This window comes from Poecile atricapillus, chromosome 13, assembly GCF_030490865.1.
Source record: "Poecile atricapillus isolate bPoeAtr1 chromosome 13, bPoeAtr1.hap1, whole genome shotgun sequence".
NCBI lineage: Eukaryota > Metazoa > Chordata > Aves > Passeriformes > Paridae > Poecile > Poecile atricapillus.
Window position 1 is genome coordinate 14,247,349 of NC_081261.1, and position 23,138 is coordinate 14,270,486.

Consider the following 23,138-nt stretch of genomic DNA (forward strand, 5'->3'; position numbering starts at 1 on the left):
AGGCTTTTTAGAATCTTTGGCAAATAGGAATAGATTTCCTGGTTGGTTTTTTTTTTTTTTTTTTGGTGTGTAAGTGCTACAAATTTCTGCTTCTGCTAAAATCAGGAGGAAGAAAAGTCACAGCAAAGAACAAAACCAAATAAACTAGCAGGTGAGGCACAAAAGCATTCAAAGCACCCAGGACATGTTTGGTGCAGCCCATTTGTTCCTCTGTATAGGATTTGGACCCCTCTTCACGTGGAGGCACAGAAGGCAGGGAGGCTGAGGACAGGATGCTTTGCAGGGGTGAGATTCTGTGTTTGAGTCTAGGGCTATGAGCAAAGCAGTGATGGTCTGTAACAGCACTGAACAGGGAAAAGGAATGGAAGGGAAAAGCTCTCTGAATTTTGCCCTACATTCCTACACCAAAAAGCTGAAGGGAAAACACAACATTTGTATCAATACCTGGAGACAGGCCATGCTACAGCCAAAAAGGCAGAGACTAGGAAAATACAAAAAAGGACAAGAACCAGGGTGGCTGATCTAGTACATACCCTTCTCTTCTGATGCCACTATGAATGTTTCTTTTTGAAGGGAAGGAGAGCCTATAAAACTGTAAGGAGGAGCTGTGAACCACCCAAAGTCCAAGCAGGTCATAAACCAGCCCCAGACCCCTCAGAGCTGGCTGGGTTTGGGTACATGATTATCCTGGAATAATTACATGTTTATAATTTACCTTCAGGATTAGAAAAATTAGTAGGGCTGAGGAAAAAGAAGACATCAGCTGACAATTAAAGCCATCAGAACTCTGCTACACAGCATGAGTGTCGGTTTGGTTATTTATATATAGATAACAAATATTGAAAATAATGATTTTAAGAATGGTGAGGAAACCTGGTGACGGTGGGGATGGGTTTGAAGCTTTTTTGTGGCATTCAGCTGCCTGCCTCCACTCCTCTCAATTTTGTCTTCTTTAACTTGCATTTACTACTTCATGGAATCCATTTGTAATTCCACATTGTTTTAAAGTTAATAGATGGAAAAGAACTAGGAAGGAGGCTATTGTGTGAGCGTGGGCTGCTTTTTGGTGTGGGATTTTTTTCTTTTTTTAAAGGAAAGTGAAATGGGGATGGAGTGTGGGAAATTCCTTCCTCAGCAGTCACTTAACAAATTGGCCATTTTTCATCTACTCTGAGTCGGGGGAAAGACTGTCAAAGAATTTTAAAAGAAAACACTGCAAAATCTTATTAATTGAAGAAAGATTTTTGGCCTTTATTTTTCCAACCAATGAAAGCAAAATTCATGCATCATAATTTGGGATGTTGTTCCCTAAAAAGGCTATAACAAGTAAAACCAAGCAGACAGCAGATAGAGCAGGAAAACACTAAGGTATGGAAAAAAACAAAGCCTGGATACTGTGACTCTGTCAACAGTCAAAATTTTCATCACATTCATTTTCAATCTGTACTTCATTTAAGAACATAAGATTTACTATCATGGTCTAACCATTACTCAACTAAGCCAAGGGGGACCCTAACAATTTGTTACAGAACAACACACATACACACTCTTGGATCTTCCTCCCTGCATTCAGACTATTTTCTGTGTTACATTTATTCTATAAATGCAGAGTTTACTGAAATATCACTGCAGTGTTACCAGCATTGTGGCAACCAAGAGCACAGGAGTGATGAGGGATTCAGGCTCCCTGCTTGGCAGGGGAGAAAAGCAGGAATCTGCAATGACTGAGCTGGGCACCTCTAAGCTCAGGTTACTGCAAACATTCCAGGCTATCAGTGCAGAAACAGCTCCAGTGCAAGACAGAGCACTCCTGACTGAACGTGGGGGCTAACTACAGCTGAGAAATCCCATTTGGACGTAGAACCAACAATTCTTGCATAATTACACCAATAAAAATGGATGGTCTGGATTTTTTCAGCCACAAAACCCAGCCAGTCAATCTTTCAAAGAGATTCCTATTTTCCATACAAGCGTTGGTGAGGAAAACAAAAAGCTTACTCTGCCTGCTACTACCTGTTAACAACAGAACTAAGAATAATATTTGGGTACAACATAAAGAGGTATCAACTGTATTTTCTGTCCTGCTATATACAGCCTGGCTATGGATTGTTTGTGCCCTTTCAGGCATTGAGCTCATTGTCCCCGAGACTACTCCACAGGAAAATTGTTTCCCTGGGCTCTACACCTCTGCCATTCCTTGCTCATCCACCTGTAGATCAAATCCATGTACTTGCAACGCTGAGAACACATGGTTTGATAACACAACATTCAGTGCAGTGAGCATCAGAGAGAGGCAGGTACCTCAGTACACAGCTCTGAGCACAGGAATAAGCATTCCTGACCCCTGGAGTGATCTGCTTTTCTCTCTGAACTCTTGGTCTTCATACACTATGCAATGCTGAACTCATCTGCACCTAATTCTTGTGTTGTTGTTGTTTTTAATAGATACTGCCATAGTAGTATCAGATATTCCTTCAGTACAAAAAGGTTCATCTAAAAAGAATATACACAGAGATGCCCTGGATGTCACAGGAGAATTCAGCCAAACTCTTTGGTCAGCAGTTCCCTCTCTTTCCAGGTCAGACACACAAACCATTGCAAGGTGCTTTCATAGCTTGTCTCTGTGCTTCCATGGAATTTCCTTCACTTTTGTTCAGTCAACTGAGCAACTCCACATGATGCCTCATTTCTCGTGTTTGGATTCAACTCCTAAGGACCCTTGAAAGCATTTCTCAGGTTTGCTTGGTTTGTGTGTACTTTTGTTTGGCTGATGGCTTCAATCCTTCCAGCCATTTTCTGCTGCTCCCTGTCCTGCTCCGAGGCCAGGGTAGCTCTGAGGGACATTTCAGCCCAGCCAGCTGCACTGCAGTCAGTCCTTCCATGTGACTGATCAGGTTTGATGAAACATCCCCCTCCAAAACGGAGGTAAAGCAGATTAAGGCAAATCTGGTATCATTAAACTCTTCCTATTTTAAGCAACACAAACTATTGTAACCCTTCAGGTTCTAATTTAAGCAACACCTCTATTTTATTTAATTATTTTGAAACCTTTTTCACCTACAATTCATATTACTTTTTCTGGCAGTATTTCCTTAATTTCTTCAAAAATTACTATTGTTATTCCCCCAATTGTAATTAAGCTTATTGCCTGCACCATAATAGCTTATGCCTACTGTGTGGCTGTATATTACCCACATGGCAACAGTGAGGTCTGGTATTTGACAAACTCCTGCTAATCAGCATAGGCACAGCACAGACAACATTCAGGTGAAAAAAATACCCAAAGCCAGAAATCAACGAAACAAAACCCACTGTAAGTTGAGTAAAAATATTTCAAAACTGGCTCTAAAGTATCACATGAGTTCCCTGGCCATTATCCAGATGGCCATTTGAGAAGAAATCCCAGTCTAGTTCTTTCTTACCTTAATTGTCTGGGGGGAAAAAAAAAAATCTGCAATAATCCTGCAGAAAGGAAAGTGCATTTGCATATATGCTGGATTCAGTTCCTTACTGGATATGTCTTTTCTTGGCTGGTCAAATCCATTTCCTGTTGTAAATGTAAAGACTTTGCCTCCTTGCATTGGGTTTTGTTAGAAACCACCCAAGAGTAGCTAACATAAATAGTGCACAAGTAAGCACAATGGGCTCAACATCCTACAAGCAAAACTCTTTACTCTGCTAAGCTGAATTTTTTTAGGTTTTGGCAGAAATATCATTTTAGAGACCCAATAAATGTACATTTGAGTCATAAGGCTTTTCTCAGCTGAAGATTTACATGGGCCTCCTTTGTATCAGCCACAAAAGTATTTTAAGAGTTTGGAAATTCTAGAAGCTTTCCTCCTGCTTTACTCAGCCACTCAAGCTTGATCCCCATTAAATCCCCTGACATGTAATATATTCCAGTGTACAAGAAGCCCTTCATTGCTTCTCCATGCTCAGGAGGTAATAACCCCATTTCAAAGGCTGGAGCAGGAACTCCTGCAGGTGTTTCCTTACCCTCCGTGCTGAGCCAGGAGGGCTGGGCTAACACCGTGTGAATGAGGCCAGGGAATGCTCCAGAATGGCTCGAGGAAAACCATTTCTAGATTCCACTTAGGAGAGTCTCTGCTCTCGCAGAAGGTTTAGGAAGGAATTTATCTGCAATGCAGGATAGTACTGGAGACACTCATCCTATTTCTAACTCCATCACCAACCCCTGTGACCATGGACCCAGCAGCTGACCCTGCTCCCTGACCTGGGTCACACTGAGGACAACACCTGAGCCTGCAGCCTCCTACACAGCCTTTGCTTGGCCACTTGTGAAACAGAGACCAGGAACTGAGCAGCACATCATCAGGCTCACTGAATTCAACATGTGCACACCTCTGAGATCTCAGGTGAAAGCCATGCCCCCTAAGCCAAGGTTTTAATGGATTCAGGACAGGTGTATATCAGGCTCAGCTCAGTACTGACAATGTGCACGCTGAAGAACAGACTTCTCTGATCCCTTAAATACAGTTTTCTTAATGTATTTAATAATCAGGCATCAGTACTTTGACCCAGAAAAGTGGTCATGTTTATGAGCACATATATTGCAATATTAGTAGAATTAACATTTTTCCAGGAAGAGCTCCAGATTGTTTAAAAGGGGATTTTCAGTTAATTATATGCTCATGCACTAAACAAACATTTAGACCCTTCCCTTCAGGCACTTCTCATGGATTCCTGTTCTCTGGTTGTGGCCTTTTCTTACCTGTGTAATTAGGAGGACAGAGGCACACATAGTTGTTGATCCCATCAACACACGTAGAGTTATTCTCACAGTCATTATCTTCACAGTCATCTGGATTTATTTCACATCTCTCCCCTTCATACCCAAGAAGACAAGAGCAGCTTTGGAGGCAAAAAAAAAAAAAAAAGTTAGCATGGATCTAAAGGGACAGGAGTTCTGAGGTATAAAGTTGAAATTAAAACATATAAAAGTCAGTTGGAGCCAAATTCACTGCTGCTGTGAGGCATAGAGCAATTTAACCCCAAATGTTTGGTGAAGGATGCAGTCTGATGGTTCCTGGGGTCATGTAATTATTTACACAAGACAAAAATCATCCTCAGGAGCCAGCCTCTGCCATGCTCCCTTTGCTTGCTTTATTGATAACTCTGGCCCTTAGCTGAAGTAAGCAACTCCAGGGCAGGAGAGTAAACATTCCTGACAATATGCAAATCCTTGGCTTCCCTGTTAATGTTTTTGTGAGAATGTGGACATCTGCCTGCTGCACAATCACAGGACAACTTGGCAGCTCTTAGATACCTCGGTCTCCTCAAAGAACAGCAGCTTGAGTTGAGTTTACAGACATGAGCATTTTCTTCTCATTACTACTTTGTCACTTGTCCAAACAAGAAATGTTTGGGAATGATTGCTTTTACAAGTGCTGTAAGATTTCAGTACGTCTCCAGCTCCCCCAACATCTATTTGGAGAAGAGCTGATGATGCCCAGATAATTCAACTAAAACACAGATCATGGCAGAGCTAGTAATGGTTCTGTGAGGACGTGGACACTAGTGAAGAATAATTGCACTAGACATTTTATCTCACAGGAGTGTGATGTATGGTCCCTAGAGGGAGGGTAGCAAACTAAATGGCTGAAGAATGGCTTTTTTTCAATCTCCATTTCCTCTCTAGATCTAGAAGCTAAGGTTACAAACAGAACCTTTATATTTTAAACTATCTGTAAGTGATGGAGAGGTGGAGGCCAGAGTTTCCTAAAAGAGAGTCTAAAAACAGGAGTTAAGTGCTCCAGTAATATCAGGGGCTTTTGAGAAGCCAGCAATGATACTTGAAATGTCAGTTTTGAAGTGCCAGCATTACTGTTCAGTAGTCACAGAAAGGGCTGTTTGGAGTCCCAGTCCAAACTACACATTCATTTTGCTGTTCATTTCCTTTCTTATGCAGGCTCTGGTGGCAGAAAAGGAATTGAACAAGTGAAAAGCACTACTGATTGATGAGGATGAAAACCAGAGAGCACAACAGCAGTCACACTAATTGCCATCCACTGTTTTTGGAAACCAGGAGAATTTCCAAAGCAGACATAGCTGCAGGGTGCTGTTTTCAGCTCTGCCAAAGTGGACCAGAGGTGGTTATCCTATCCTGCTTTATGCAGGTGTCATGGGCTAGAGATGGGGAAAGCCCTGGAGAAAAAGGAGTTCTTCCAAATCTGTGAAGAAAACTGCAGGACTTTTCCTTCCCTTCCTCCTGTGTGCCACAGCCTGAGCAGGGTACAGAGACTCCCAAGGGAGGGATGGCACAAAGCTCTGCATCCACCCTCAGCAGTCCAGGCTGGATCACAAGGGTGAGGCTAAACTCCTCATGATGTACAATCTCAGAAAGGAGTCATAAAGAGGAGAAAAAATGGGAGGAGAATTTGTCTTGAGCCACCACAACACTAAGATCTTCCAGATGGGTATAGAAAAGGGAGACTGGTCACATTCAGAGTCATCTTCATTCTGCAAGGACCATCCACACGTCATGAGGGTTAGAAAACCTTCACCATGAATAACCAAAACCAAACTGCTCCAATAAATCCAATTTAGGACACAATAAATCAATGAGGAATATTTTCTTTTCCTGTCTCAAGCTCATTATTACTAATAAAGCATGTCCTCTTGCTGACCCAGAGCCAGAGGATCACAGGAGGCAGAGAGGAAAGAAGAGCTGGCACACCATCTTTTGTGGCAATGCAAGTGTCAGGGAGGGGGTTAAAGACATCTAATTAAATACAGTGATACATTCATCATGTCTTGCTTTTTGATTACAAAACTCCATTTTCAGGGGTTTATAACTCAGTCATAAAAATATGCTCCAGGCTGCAACTTGGAAGAGAAGGTCTCAGTTTGGGAACAGAAATTTTTCTCTTCATTTAAAGAAAGGCAACAAGAGTGGCTTTGTGCTAGTGTTTTTTTTTATGTGAACATAACACCATTTTCCTTCCACAAAATGATTGGGACAGCTTGGATGTGTGCAATTAAAAATGACATTATTAACCACTATCACAGTAATGGTTCACAGTGGAATTACCATTAGTAACAATTCATTTGGGATTGTTAACATAAATTGCTCAGTATTAGGACACATTCCATACTCAGGGAAATGTCAGGATAATTGATGACATTTGGCTACCGGTCCTTATGTAGTATAGGAAGTCTTTGCATTATTGCTTATATAGGATTCTTTATTTTGATTTGCATTCAACTGTACCAGATAAGAGACCTGAAATTAAAAGATAAAACATACAACTTGGGTTCTGGATCGAACTACATGTTGAAAGAATTGCAGTTTGGGACTGTTTGTATGTATTCTCCTAGAAAAAGCTTAGAAGAAAAATGAAGTCTGCTGAGTGACTGGAAGGTCACCAAATTTGGGTTCCAGCTGACCGAGGGAGAAAATGAATTCCAGAGACAATGATGAAAACTTTGCAATGACTCAGTAGTGAAGCAGTGTGAGACAGCATTTCATGTGGATGTTGGAAACAATGGAGCCATGCAGAAAACAACTCTTTCCTAAGTTGCTGTGTTTTAATAAAGTCCAAATTCTCTATTCTTCCTGTTCAGGGATTGGCATTGTGTTTTCCTATAAAAAATTAAATAACATCCCATTATCCTCATGAAGTTGCAAGGGAACACAAAGCTTAATGGCAATATTTTGGGGTAAACTTTTGGACCCAAAGCATTTTGTAATTTGTTTTTTTTTAAGCTGGCAATTTTTAAAGTTTACTGTATTAGATTTTTTTAATAAACTCTAATGAAACAATTTAGAATCAGTTTATTAAGATAGATATTCATACAGTGCATCAAGTTTCCAAAAAAAATTATTAGCTTTTAAATAGATATAGTAAATTCTTTCAGGAATATTACAATTTCATGGTAAAGATGCCTTTTATGTCTAGATCCCAATGGAGTAGCCTGTAAGTCTGGAAGTGCAATGTTTTTCCTTGAACTAAGCAGAATTAACACTAGGCAGTTAATCAGTCCCAGGATTTTACATTTATGAGGGCACTTGGTTTGTGGAAAATGCTAAAAAAAGCAATCTGGGAAACGAAGGGGGTTTTATATGGAGAAAAGTTAAAATAAGCCAGAGCCTTTGTGTCCCAGCACTGCAGGTTATCAGAGATCAGCTGCTGCCTGTGGGTAAGTGTGGCAGAGCTGACAGCTCTGCTCCTGCCAAAGCCTCCCTTCCAGGCGTGCTGAGCCACCAGGACATGTCTCACTGGCCATCTCTTTGATCACCCTTAATAAATGACTTTTTGGGCAACCTTTGGTCGAGGCAGACACAGATTAGATTAGAATGAGCAATTCAAAGGGAGGAAGAACTTCCCGTTTCTGCTCCTCTGAGCCTCACTGTGTCACTCACCTACTCTTCAACACAGAGGTCGCCCCTACTTGAAGGAAGAGAATATGAAAATTATTCAGGATTGAAAAAGTGCAAGGCTAAAAGAGGATGGAGTAATTCCAGCTGAACCTTTGCCCTTGGCTGTCCCACCAGCATCTGCTATTCCAGCAAACCTGAGTTCCTCAGGTCCCTGCTGCTGACAGCCCTTGTGGGCACCAGGCACAGTGGGGGCACTGGGCTGGAATCTCAGTCATAAATAAGAGTTTCCTGTCTTTAGGGGGAACATCACCATCTTAGCATTATTTCAAATGGTAATTTTCTTGTCTAAGGCCACAGAAACTTGAGAGTTAAACAGCTTGGCATTTCATAGGGAGAGAACTTTGGCTTAAGTTTCTTTTTTACAAGAGTAAAGATTTGACAAGTTTGGCAGCAGGGCTTGTGTATGAATATATTTCCCTAGGGAAGAGAATATACAGAAGATATAATTTCTTTTACAGGCCACACAACAAAAAAATCCAAGGAGGCCTCTCATGAAAATGTTTTTGACATCCGCTTCCTCACAGCACATAATGCAGGGCAGCGTTTTTCCATCCTGGTGAACACTATTTCTATGCACATAACTCTGACTGCTGCCATCCACTGGAGAGATTTCCCACCAAAAAACCCCAACCTAACCAACCAAATTCAATCTTGAAATGTTTCTAGATCTTCCTTGTCACTGACTGTTCCATCTCCACACCACATTTCCCTAAGCCACGCTAAAGCTCCACAGTCATGCAGAGCCACAGAGGTTATGGACTGACTGAATTAAAAACAAGAAATGGAGCAATGCATATGCTGAACATTCAATTTTATGCATCAGGATTTTGATGAGATATGGTTTTACGTGTCTTTTATTAGACCAACTGAAACTACATAAATAACTATAAAAGCAGGATCCTTCCCTGAAAGGCTTCAAATGTTGTTCAGCAACAAAATCACCCCTGCAGTTTTATAAAGGATTGCAAAAACAATGCTCATTTGGAATTGAAGCAAAGCCTCCAAAATTGTAAAATTCATTCAATTCAGGAGAGAAATTCAGATGTAGCTCTCAATTCAGGTCATTCAAAAGTCTTTATCTACTACCCCAGAACAAAACAAAAATGCTTAAGAAAAACCCAATCTAAAATATATGTTGAAGGCTCTCATTCTAGTATTACAGATACTATAAAATGTTTTACTACTGCATTTTTAGTACCAGCTATATTTTTGAAAAATGCATGATATTTACTGAGTGACAAACTTGAGATATTCCAATATGGTGTGGTTTCATTAGCACAAGCTGGGAAAAACTATGTATATGAGTGAGCAGAAAGGAAAGTGAAGATCACCAGATCATTAATTCTCTCAAGCAGAAACTGAACCTGAACTTTTCCTCCTAAAATTGCTGTGCCTGCTAAAATCTGAATCAAGATGAGGCAGATCAAATCAGAGAAGTGGTTTCGCCAGAATCTATGGAGTCTGTCAAGCAGTTGGACATGCTGTGACCTGCAGAGCCTCCCCATCCTCTCCCACCACTATGATCCTGACATTTTGACTCAGGAGCCTCCTCTGCTCAGCTCAGGGGCTGTCACAGGTGCTCCAGCTGAGCCCTGAACTGCCCCTCATGGAGATGTGGCCATGTCTGCTCCTGTTCCACAATGGAAAACCTCCAGCTGCTGTTCATTACGGAGCCTGACAGTGTCTCTTCATCCCCATCAACCTGTGCTTTTCCACTGTACTATCACCAGTGTCTTGTGTCCTGTGATGTACTGCACCTGCTTCTGGAAGCAGGGACTTCTTGAGGGTAGCACAGAGAGAAGTGCTGGAGCATTTCTTCTGTTTACAGCTTCTTCTTTTGCAAGAAACAGCATAAACATGGAAGAGCATATCCATGAAAATTCTAGCAGCTCTTTTTTAAAGAGAAACTTCCTAGCAACTTGAATGACAACAGGTGACCAAAGCCTCAAACTTGTATTTTCTTAGCTGTTAAGTAGTGTCTGCAGCAGTGCAACAGATCTCCCAGCTATCTCATTTAAATTTCTGGACTTCTCTTGGAGTATCCCCACCTATGCTACATCTTTGTTATATGCGCAAACTGAAATCCACAATATATAGCTGCAGAGGTTGTTTTCTTGCAGGTACAATGCCTAAGATGTGGTAATCTCCCCATTAATTGGTTTTTTTTTTGCTTTTTAATTGTTTCTTTAAAGCCTGTTTGTCTGCAAGATTCTTCAGTATGAAAACATTTTGGATCTGGCTGTCAAGCAACAGATGCTTACTTTACAAATACAAAAACAACTTAGATGTGAGACTGAAATGCCCCAAGGAAAATTAGGATACAGATAACACAATGCAGATCATAGAGACCACTCAAGAGCTCTTAAATGTATATTCCATTATGAGGAAACAAGGAAGCCTGTTTCACAGGAAATGATATGTGACACGAATGAAACCAAAGCAATAGTTTTGTAGGGCAAATAGAAATTCCACATGCAGCAGTTTCTATAAACTAGCTGTTACAGTTCATTAATGCAAAGCAGAAACACATTAAATTTTATCATCTCATTTTTAACAAACTTTGTGCTACTACCTGAATCCATCTTTATTTGCCTCTGTGAGGTGGCAGGTCCCTCCATTCTGACATGGATTTTGAATGCAGGAATTAATGGGCACACTGCAGTCTCGACCCTATTTGGGAAAATTCAAAAGAAACAATGTTAGTAAGACTCATGTCATCTGAATCAGTGTCTCTAGTTCCTTCACTCTACTAATGGCACCACTTACAAGAGGTCTGTGGTCTTCAGACCCGTAACATAACCTCATGTTCTTTATTGATGATCAGATTTATTCATGACTTCAGTGAGAATTTGGCAGGGCAACTGCTTTATCCAGTGGGACTGGAAGGTACTCAGTATCACTTCAGGTTCAAGACTGTTAATGAACTCTTTCACTGGAGTGTTTTAAGGAAACAGCTGGTTTCACCATCACTCTAACACACTTTAATGTTACTTACAATGAAAAGAACAACTCATGACCAAAGGTAAGTGGAAGGCCACACATGGTGAGCACAAGCCCACGTGGAGTCAGCACTCACCAGCTGCCTTTACCAGGCACTCAGTTAAACCCTGCAACAGCACACGCTGCTGGTTACCAGATCAGAACCCAAGGGGGAGAGGCCCTTTGTGTGGTGTGAGATGAGTCTGAATTTCTGCATGAAACACACCAAGATTTCATCATTGGTTCAGTTTGATTAAGATTGCCCTAGAATATACCTCAGCTCTCACTGAACCTCACCAGCCTGAGCAACCTCCACTACCACTGACATTTTACTGGCCCTTCAAGGCATAAACAAATTTCTTTGCTCATTATATTCTGCTGAATAGAACAAGCTATTTGTAAAACTGGCAAATACATTGGATAGCTTGGTTTTGCTTTTCAGTTTCTGACACACTTGGGTGGACTAAAGCCACCAAAAAGCCACAATACTCAGAGGATCTGAGCAATCACAAGAAGTTCAAGAGATCACTGCCCTTCCTGCTGAAGTTCCTGCTAGCAGTGGACCTTTACCAGCCCATCTGCTGGAAAGCTGGTAGATTACTGCAGTCAAGAGGAGAAAAATACCTTGGGAGATACAATAACTCAGTTCAGGTAGCTGGGTTTTTGTCTTAGTTTGTCTCTGGGGTCCTTATCTTGAAATTGCTGCAGCCTCAATTAAGCCTAACCAAGGCATAACAAACCCAAATCAGCTTATGAGTGTGAACTTTAGTAAAAGTTGATTTCATCTGGTCTGTCCACTCCTGGTGCTTGGCTCTTCCTCACACGTCATACAGCTCAGTCCTCCAAATACCACTGAAATCTTCAGTACTTTGCAGCAGGTACAACATGCTGCAATCATGTGAAGGACCAAGAACTCATTGTGAAGAAGTGAGGCACACAGATTATCACAGAATCACTAGGCTGGAAAAGACCTACAAGATCAAACCCTACCTTTGACTGATCACCACCGTGACAACCAGACCCGAGCACTGAGTGCCACACCCAGTTGTTTCTTGAGCACCTCCAGATATCATCACTCCATCACCTTCCTAGGCAGCTCATTCCAATGCCTAACAACCATTTTAGTGAAGAAGTTTTCCCCAATAATCCAACCTGAACCTTCCCTGGCACAGCTTGAGGCCATTTCCTCTTATTCTATTGCCAGCTGCCAGGGAGCAGAGCCTGACCCCCACCTGGCTGCACCCTCCTGTCAGGGACTTGTAGAGAGTGAGAAGGTCCCCTCTGAGCCACCTTTTCTCCAGGCTGGGACCCCCAGATCCCTCAGCCACTCCTCATGACTGTCCAGACCCTTCCCCAGCTCCGTTCCCTTCTCTGGACACACTCCAGCCCCTCAATGTCCTGCAGTGCTGGTGGCCAGAATTGGACACAGCACTCGAGGTGTGGCCTCCCCAGTGCCAGGTACAGGGGGACAACCCCTGCCCTGGTCCTGCTGGCCACCCTATTTCTGGTACAAGCCACGTGCCACTGGCCTTCTTGCCCCCCTGGGCACATGGGGTTATGTTCAGTCTCTGCAGACCAGCACCTCCTGGTCCTTTCCCCCTGGGCAGCTTTCCAGCCCCTCTGCCTCAGCCTGGGGCTGCAGGGCTTGCTGTGACCCAAGGGCAGGCCCCAGCACTTGACCTCATACTGTTGGCCTCCAGCAATATGAATATATATATATATATATATATATATATATATATGTGTGTGTGTATTATCCTTTTTATAATTCCATCCAACACAGAAGCTTTGTTCACAAAGCTGTATTTCTTGAGGCTCTGTCTCCAGCATTCCCCAGAGTGAGGAGATGCAGGTTTGCATTTTGAGATTTCTGCAAATACAAGGAAAGAGGGACAGACTTCTCCACAGTTGAACCAGAAGAGAAACACTTCCAAAGGACAACAGAAAGGCCTGGTCACCCCGTGCCTTGCTGTGAGTTCATCCCCCAACGCAGCAGTGCCGGCAGCACGCACGGCCCTCACCCAAGGCCTGGCACAGAGGCTTTGTGCTCCATCCCTGCTCCGTGTGCCAAGCAGCCTGTCCTTCTCCATTTGAAATCCCGACTTCCCAAATGTCTCAGGCAAAAGTTGGGATGGCGCCGAGGGAAGCTCACGCAGGTTTTATTTTGGCACCATGTGGCCCGCAGCACTTTGCGGATGCGAACCGAGGAACGGTGACGCTGATCCGCTCCCACCCTGCTCCAGCACTGCCCATCTCTTGTCCATCTGTGCCCTGAATCCTGGCTGTTTACCACCTCACTGGAGTGAAGCTGCTGGTTTTTATACTTTTCCTGTGTCCCTAAAGAATTGATTATTATATAGATACTTCACTAACATCAGCTACTTCTATTTCATACAAACTCTTCACCTGTGTATCACTAAAATCCTAAACCCTTGGCAGCCAAGCAGAGCAAGCAGCAAAGCATCTGTTTTTCTGAAGATTTCTGTCACAGTTGAACACCATGTAAAACACTCCCATCACTTCCACTATAATTACTCAGATTAATTTGAACATTCTTGTAAAAATTTAATAAAGATAAATGTTAAAATGAGATCAGACCTTTCAGTCTCTTGCACTGGCACATGAAGTTCTGCGTGACAAATTCTGCTCTCATTTCTGTCCTGAACATGGCTGACTTATTGGCTTCTTGAGCCTCAGGCAGCATGGAAGCCCATTAGAATGTGCTGCTGAACCAGTTGATACACTAAGCTGCTATGTGGCTTTAAGAAAATTAGTGTCTCTCTGACTCAGTTTACTCATTGAAATAAATGGGCAAACAACACTTAATCCTTCTCTGAGGATTATCTTCTCGGAGCTGACTTCATCAATAGCACATTGCAAGCCCACAAAGCAAGTACAACTTCTCTAAGAAAGAAGACTTTGAAAAACAAAGAACTCTGAGAGGAGAGAAGCTGCAGAAAATAGTGGTACTAATAAATCTACAGCAAAGCAAGGCCATTTTATTTCTGTCTGAGACTGTCGCTACCCAGAAGAGCCTAAAGACATTCTAGAAACATCTTTCAAATGAGTAATGCAATTCTCTAGTCTCGATTTACAGTAAGACTTACTGGAAAAATGGAATTGCTGTCAAGCATCACTAAAATTAATTTATCTCTGAGTTGGGAAATACTCCTTGAGTCACATTGCCTGGAAATAACTATTGTTACAAAGGAGAATATTGTCTATTTGCTTCAAGACTAAAGAGCCTTTTAATGAAGTCTGAAGCAGAAATAGAGGTGCAGACTTGTTTCAAGGACAGGCAAGAAGATAGGACTGTCTCAGCAATTCACAGGAAGAGGATGAAGGTCCCTCTGTGCACAATATTTCACTTCTAGAGCTTTTTTAGGATACAATAAATTTTTGTCTGGTCTGATAGGAAAGCATCAGATCCAAAACACTTCAACGTATTTTCTCTCATTTTCTGTAGGAGTGGAAAGATTTAGGCATTGAAACAGGAAATTTCTGCAACTTATTAGAAGACATATATGTTCAGAGTCCAGCTGCCCTTTTAAAGCTGAAGTACCTCAGCTGGTCCAGACTTTATCTGGGCTGCTCCAGCTCCATATTTCAGTGAATGAGAACAGAACTATTCACCATACATAGAAAGAGTCAGTTCTTTGTTGAAATTACCCGTACTGGGCATTACTGTATCTACAAGTTGTTCCTCAGCACTGCTGTGCCAAATTCCAGCTTTTACAAGGATCCAATACTGGGAACATTATATCATGATCAATAAAACACCCAATAACAAGTAGCAAAACCTAATAAGAACCCTCAGCAGGAAGAACATGGGATAATAGAGTAAAAAAGCACTCATTTGCCTTGACACTGCTTCAACCACTTCAATACTTTTTTCAGTTAATTTTCAAGAGTCAGTATTGTCTGTGTAGATGGAGAGTTTCAGACACACTCACATGGCAGAGGTTTGAACTCTGTCCATCCCAACGTGATCCTTCTCCTGTTTCCAACACCAGATAAGGGGTGGCAGCACAGAGCTCACCACAGGCAGGAGGTGGAAACCTCCTGGTGTATAAAACCATCACTGCAGGAGAAACAGGACTTGGGCAGTGAGGGAGACACCTGCAGACAGGCAGGAATCCATCCAACCTCACTGGTTTGTGAATAGGGAGACCTCTTTCCAGCTAATTACAGCCCTGTTCAATGACTGCAGATTTTCACAGCATGCTGGAAAAATGAGCTTTACAACAGAAATACCAAAGTTTATTCGACTTGTTAACAACATACAATGTGTTCATAATAAATTTTAGTTAGATGGTATATGTGGAGAACAGATGGTAGTGTTCATGTGTTTAGTAAAAATACTAAATGAAGACAAATATAGTTGATAGAGACTTTAAATTAAGAACCAGGAAATTTTCATAAACAACTTAATTATCAAGGTCTAAATACAGCTAAAGCTTTTAGGGAAAACAGACAAAATTACATCTACAGAGACACTGTACTGCACACTCTGTCCTTCACATTCCTAATTGTGGGAGTAATGCATCCACATCCAACTCTTAGTCTCACCAACATTAAAACACTTGTCTTATGGGTTTCCTGGTCAGAAGTTAATAAGAAACCATTACATTAAGAGAAAAGCTTAGTAAATCTTCCACTTCATGATAGGCTGAAAGGAAAATTCACAGAAAGATAACAGAGAAGAACACTGTGTTCCACGAGTATATCCAGGGATGTTATTCCAACCTACAAGTATCTGCCAGCTTTAACATTTTGACCTCCTAATCCTGGGAAATGAAGAATAAATGGACTTGCAGCTGCTTGGTTGAGCTGTGCTCTGCTCCTACAGAGCATGGCAAGGATTTTATCAGTTTTCTGAATTATTCTGATCTAGGTTGACGCACACACTTGAGTGTTGCTACACCTGGATGTGCCAGTGGGACCTGCCCTTGAATTCAGGCCTGCAAGGTCCAGCAGCAGAGGGAAGGGCTAAATGTGGTGTGTGACAGTGGTTTCCTGATGCTTCATATGAAAAAAATGAGATGGGATAGGACAAGAGGAAAGGAGAGGGGGAAGAATCCAGAAGCAGTAGAAGACATAGACAGCAAAGAAAACAAATTCAGTTTGAACTTTTAAACGCAGCTTTTTCCTTTGAGTTTTACTTCTTTCATGCTTAGTTAAGTGAGAACTTTGATCAAAGGTTTTCCTGAAGCTGTGCCATGCAGCTATTCAATAAGGTATAAACTGATGTTAATTTTTACCTAATAGCATTTTTCACCAGTGACTTCTATCACCACTTGAAACCTTTATCCCTCTGCCAAAAATAGTCAAAGCTAGAAGGTAAATTGAAATTTTCCAGGGCAGGAAGGGAATGAGATGTCTCATGAACAAAGTTTTATCACATAAACCTCAATTCCACTAGAAAATTAAGCTGGGAAAAAAGAATGAGGCATTCAGCAGTTTTCCCTGTAATAAACACATTTAGCAGCCATAAATACAAAGAAGAAACAAGAAGAATTTTGCATAATTGACCGAGGAAACACGATACCATAAATTCAGCCTCACAGCCAACACGCTAAGTTACAAGTTCGGTAGGAAAAATTCTCTCAAGTTCTATTCACAGTTGTGTATTTCAGAGTCTTTCAAGGCAGGGAAACCCAGTATTTGATATAATGGGATCATAAAAAGAAGTTTTACATGTACTGCAAGTCTTACAGCAGCTATGGAAGCTAGAAGGGCATCTGGTGCTAACTGCAGCATGAGGGACTTGGTGGATCCCTGCAAACACAGCTCGGGGAAGGGAATGCTAACAAATAATTACAGATGTTGTAAAGAGTGTGAAGAATGGAACCAACTTCAAAATATAAAATTAACCTAAATTCTTTTAAAGGAAGGGCTGGACAGTACAGCATTGGGAAGGTGTGTTATTTTACCAGTGAGGCCATCTGAAACTGATCTCCTGATTGTGCTGATATTCAGATACACAGACAGCTGACACCCTGCTATCCACACACAGTAGTGTGAAGCTCTTCAGCACATCCAGGTGATACCATTCTCCTTCTTTATGCTCTTTCTGGCCTTGGACATAATGGCTAAGCCTCAATCTGGAAAAGATGCATCTGATGCTCATTGGCAAGGTCAAACAACTAGAAGAGCTGGCAGGGCGTGAGTGAGATCCATCTGCTCAGGCATATATACAAATTATTTGGCAAGGCACGGATAATATCACAGCAATTTTGGATCAGACTGCTTTCAGATTGCCAGGTGGAAGTTGAGAGATTTGATCATCTGTTGTTCACAAAAATCTCGTGACTCCTCCTTCTGAACACAGACCTTGCTACAGACACCCACACCTCGGGGACAAATCCCCACTCACACTGGGGATGAATTAATTCTTTCTCTTCAGTCACCCATCCCAATGGAGTAATAAAACTGTGCCTTTTGAGGACTGCTGTTTAGAAACCAATTAATTTAACATGAAAAATCAATTTATTTCATCCACCTCTAGTCTGGAATAAAAGTTTTTTAATATAAATCCGGATTTACCTAGCACAATCTGAATTATTTTTTCAGTTCAGCATCTCTGTTTATACAGCTGCACTTACACTGACACATCCATACTACCAGAGTTGCCTGCTGCTCAGAAACATTAGAAATACTATTTGCTAAATGGCACAGAAGGCAGGTTATGAAAAGAAGGGACTCTGATATTGTTCTTGTGCTGCCCCTCCCACCACTCAGCTGATTTAGCTCCCTCTGCAAACTTTCTCAGTGTTACTATAGGAAGTAAAAACACAGACAATACTTAAAACCCACCATCTTCAGCACTGTACAGTTACCTCCTATGCCAGTCTAGCTTCATCTGGCATCTGATTAAACAATATTGGCCATGGCAGCAGCACTTCTTAGTGACTTCCTTGTCCTTGTTAATAAATCACTATTGTCAATTTATAGCAAATTAGGCAAACTCTGCTCTCTTAAGCCTCATTTTATTTAAATCGGAAAGATTTATGACCCTCCAGGGTATAATACACCTTCCATTACCTCTCCAGCTAGTAATCAAGAATATGCCTGTCAAAGTCAAAGTGCAAGGATTCATCATATCATTTTTTAAAAACTCTGGTTCTTCTCCTATGAGTATGGAATTTAATTCTCTGTGGGCATTTGAGGTTTATTTTGTAATTATATTAATTACCATGCAAATCCTGATTGCCCTTCTAAACCTCTCCTTACATAAGCACTTTGGGTTTCAATGGTCTTTTGGGCTTTTAATCAATGACAGGAGATATGTCATTAATCCATCACGGAGTCAATTCACACAGCACATTTCTGAAACGAGTCCAGAGGTGCCAAACTGGATGGGACAGGTGCTCCAGAGCTTCCAAGGTTACAACTGACAGATCCAGACAGTTGTGTGAACATTTTGAGAGATGCAGAAGAAAATTAGGGACACTGAAAATAGTTCATTTTGCTGAGGGTTGACTCTATACATAAAATACAACCTAATATATTTGATGTAAATCCAACACTGAATATTTCCTCTGTAGTCTCTGATTCAACCAGTCTTCATGAATGAGAATAGTGTTTTTAGTACCTTCAAAATACTTAAGTGCCTATTTATTTTAAAGTACATTTTGCAGTGACAATAAAACTTTCCCTTTCAGGCTATCCAAAGTCAGTGACTCTTTTTCAATGTGAACTCTGGAGAGAAAGTTATAAAGACTGGACATTTGTACAGATAACAAAAACACTATCAATGTGATTTAAGAAATAAAATATAATTGTTGTATTTTAAATTAACTATGCCTAATACTTCAGCCACTGAACAGCCTGCCTGGAGAGGAGGCACACTACAAACATTACAAACAGAAACCCAACGAAGCCTAACATGAGGCAGAGATTATGTGATTAAAAAACCTCTCCAAAAAGATCACTGGGTTTCTGAAATAAATCGAGCTAAAGATGCTGGAAGAGTCCCAGTGCCTTGGAAGAACCTTCTGCTGGCACATCTCTGTTTGTTAAGGATGCAGGCATTTGGTTTGCAACAGCTCTCTGCTGATAAAAGGTCTCACACTGAAATACATATTATTTCAGCAAAAATGTCAGTTTAATCTGTTTTGCTTTTGGAAAAACTGCAAAGCTTCCCCTGCAAGATTTCCCAGCTCAGAGACAGCAGCAATCCTGTTTGAAATCAATCTGATAGCGGGCTGAACTGGCTGGTAAGCCCAGAAGGCAGCACTGATTTCAGAATCAAATGTGCACATGAATTTTTCAGACCACTAAACAAGTGAAACATGCTCACTATGAAAGGCAAGAGCCCAATGTTTATTTCAGAGGTTCTCAGCAGTATGAGGAAGGGACCACAGGGACCATGGGGGTCAGAGAGCTTTGGGACAACCTTATCTGCAGTGTTTGTGCACTTATCCCTACACTAATCTAATCCCAATCTAATTCCCAAATGAGTTTGGAATTAGATCATCTCTATTAACAGAAGTGGCTTTACTCTTCTTTTCATCTTAGCCTGCTTATAGCAACTTCATCAATTCCATCATCTCCAAAGGAAAGGAGAAAATAAGGCAATCAACCTCCCAGGACAATCTCTGTTCGTGTTCTTGGACAACAAAAGAAACCCAAAAGCCATTTCGTTGAGTACACTCAGTGCCAAGAAAGCCTCAAGGATAACAGATGACAGAAAATCACAAGGAAATTTACAATAAGGATTTTCAGCTGTGGCCAACTACGTCAACTGGTTCAATCATGCAGAAATGGTGGGATGCAGAAAATTAAGACCTGGTTAAACAGAACTTGATTAAGCAGAGTTATAGCAACCAGCAATCACCTGAAAGGCAGAAAAACCACAAAGGAAGAAAATTTTTTATTTAGTGTAATAGGACCAGGCAAACATAAGAACAAGAGCCTGAAATTCGGAGTAAATGCCAATAAAAACTTCTCCTTTACCCTGGGAAAAGAAAGATTGGAAGTATGGTCATTCATTTGGAACTAGCACAGGAAAACAGTAGTAAAACCAAAGAAGGGGGGAATAATCCACGCTGACAACAGAATGAACATGACAGTGCCCTCCTGTGGGTCCAGCTCCCCATGCCCTGAACTGCTCAGCTCCTGGTGCAGCACTGCACAAGCATACTGAATGTCTGAAGCTGCTCGACATCTGCTTTCTTGCTGGCCTAACAAAAATCAAAACACTTCTTCAGAGCTGGCTTTATTGTTAAGAGCCCTCATTAGGGCCTGCCACACTACGTGAGTGGGTTTTTACAGGGCTTGTGGTGGGTGTGTTCCTGCCTCGACGCCTTCAGCCAGCCACTGGGGTGGTAATCCTTCCCTAAGCCTTTCATTTTATGCTCTTCTATATGTAAATCTCCATTTTCTTTAGATCTACTACAACAGAAAGGGCAAAAAGCAAGCAACATAAGTCTGGCTGCTGCATGGTAAATTTTACAGAATAAGCATGTGGAAGAAAATATTATGATTTCTGCATTTTTTTCTGCCCCAGGAGCTTCATATGAAATTATAACCACCTACTGCTTACACTGGTGTTTGCCCTAAAAATCCACACATAAATACAGATCTACTCATTTCATGTGACCACCCATTACCTCTCATCCCTGAAGGCTTTCTCTTTTGTTTTACTATGAGTGGAAAATGCTTCTTCGACATTCATTAATAAGCATTTTCAGTATGGTTAAAACGATCAAACAAAAATAAAACAGCCCAGATCACATAAACACACACTCCAGGAGAATTTCATAGAATGAAAGTTCAAGGCAGAACCACCTCACACAAGCAGCATTTTGCTGCACAGGTTTCTTCTACACGAAAATCTTGGCATTGAGCTGACATTCCAGCGCCTGTCCCCCCGACCCTGACACCGGGAGAGAAGAGAGGCCAGGGCAGAACAACACGTGGAGGCAGAGAGAGGAGTTTGTTCTCCTGGCTCATGTGGATGAGGGCAGGCTGCTTGGAGTCCCTTCCAATTTCTTCTCCCTTTGCAATTCCAGCTTGGAGATTTATTTGTGCGCCGAAGGATGCGTGTTAATGGAGCCAAAGACACAAAAACACAGAGCTGCATTTGCACACAGCATTGTCCTGACAAAGCTGGCACGGGATTCACACAGCAGCAGCCAAACTCTACACTGGGTTACATCCACTGAACCCCACCCAAGTCAGCATCAGTGAGAAACTGCCCTGTTGGAATAGTCTCTGTCTGGCCCCTGAGCTGGAGAGCTGCCCTGGGTGGCTGTAGGTGAGCAAACACCACCACAGCCACGCTGAGTTCTGTGATGAATCCTCCCCAAGCTGCCCTTGCTGCAGGGCTCTCAGGGATTCTTTGTGTAGCAGAACCTCCCGTGGCAAAGTGCAGACCCAGCAACCTTCCCCTGCTCCAAGCACAGCCCTGGGCACCCACGAGCCAGGGCTACAGCCAGAGCAGCACCTGTGGCACAGGGAGAGTGCTGAGAAAACCTCATGTCAGCCTTGTGCTCAGCAGCCACAGCTCCTGCTCAGCTGCACTGACCCCTTCAAGTGCTGGCACAGAATTTGTATCAGTGCACAACACAGGATATGTGTGAATCCCCCATTTCCCAGAGATATCCTGCTCTGAGACCCTCCACTTCTAACCTTGTTTCCAGGGACAAAAACCAGGCATGGGGAGTAGGGAGGGGAAAGAGCCAAATTCCTAGCAGAACTTCGGAGCCAGCTTCCTCACTAAATATCATTCTGGCTTCACTATAATGCCTCCCACCACAAGAGTCTGGCTGCAAAGAATGCTGTCTCTCCAAAGCCCAAGAGATTTATCCAGGATTTTTCCAATTGTATCTGTCATCCTGGATGATTGGTGAAATTGCTTGAACCCTCAAGACACCACAGGGCTGCAAGAAAAGTCAGGACACTGGCTGAACTCAACAGGGAGGTGAACAGATTTGGATAAAATTTAGAGCAACTCTACCACAGACATGCATCAGCATCTGGTGCCTGGAGTGTGGGATATGAGCTGTGCCAGTTTTACCTATCTTCACTTTCCATTTCAGACAGCTGTCAGTGACAGCAGAACCCAGAGGTGACAAACATGTGAATTCCAGCAGCTCTGGCTCCTGTACCTGAGAGTACAATCAGAGAGGCTGTGCAGACTCCTAGGCAGGCACTGCACTTCCCATTCTGGACTGGCAATGTTCTTTCATTTCAGGCAGAACAAAAAAACATTCTAAACTCTTTCCCCAGTTCTACAAATAGTTCTATTTGAAAGAAAGCAAATTATTCTTTATTTGTTGCTACCTCAATTTTAAGAAGTATAAAAGACAAAAATCAGCCAAAAAATTCCAAAAGGGCATCTTCAGAATACAGCAATTGCAAAATACATGAAGTGTTGCTTTCATTCACCTTAGTTTTTGCTACAGCTATTCAAGTGAATTTTTTTCCAGTGGCTTATTGATTGCAAGTTTGATTAATCTCTTGAATTCCAACACCCATGGACTCAATTTTGCAGTATCAATGGGAATACTTACAAGCCACACACTCTACAGAATCAATGAACTGGCAGGTTCCTGTTATCTATTTCCCAGCCCCAGCTGCACTCACACATGCTGGCTCTTGCAGGTGGCCAGTAGCTTTCCCAGCAGGAGAAAGCTCCATCTCTCTACTTAAAATCAGACTTTACAATCTAAACCACACATACTATTTAAATAATCATTCAAAGAATGCTATGGAGAAGAGAAAAAAACCCCCAAATATACCGGAGAATGAC

The 23,138-nt window shown here is 41.9% G+C and overlaps 1 protein-coding gene across 3 annotated transcripts in view; it reads right to left on the bottom strand.

The window, feature by feature from the left end:
* SLIT3 (slit guidance ligand 3) overlaps positions 1 to 23,138 on the bottom strand; it is a 468,211-nt gene that overhangs the window by 38,889 nt on the left and 406,184 nt on the right. For all 3 annotated transcript variants that reach the window (XM_058848842.1, XM_058848841.1, XM_058848843.1), the window contains exons 28-29: positions 10,974 to 11,071; positions 4,733 to 4,872 (exon numbers count right to left, since the gene is read on the bottom strand). In XM_058848842.1, coding sequence (XP_058704825.1) covers positions 4,733 to 4,872; positions 10,974 to 11,071 — 238 coding nt within the window. The remainder of the gene's footprint in view (positions 1 to 4,732; positions 4,873 to 10,973; positions 11,072 to 23,138) is intronic.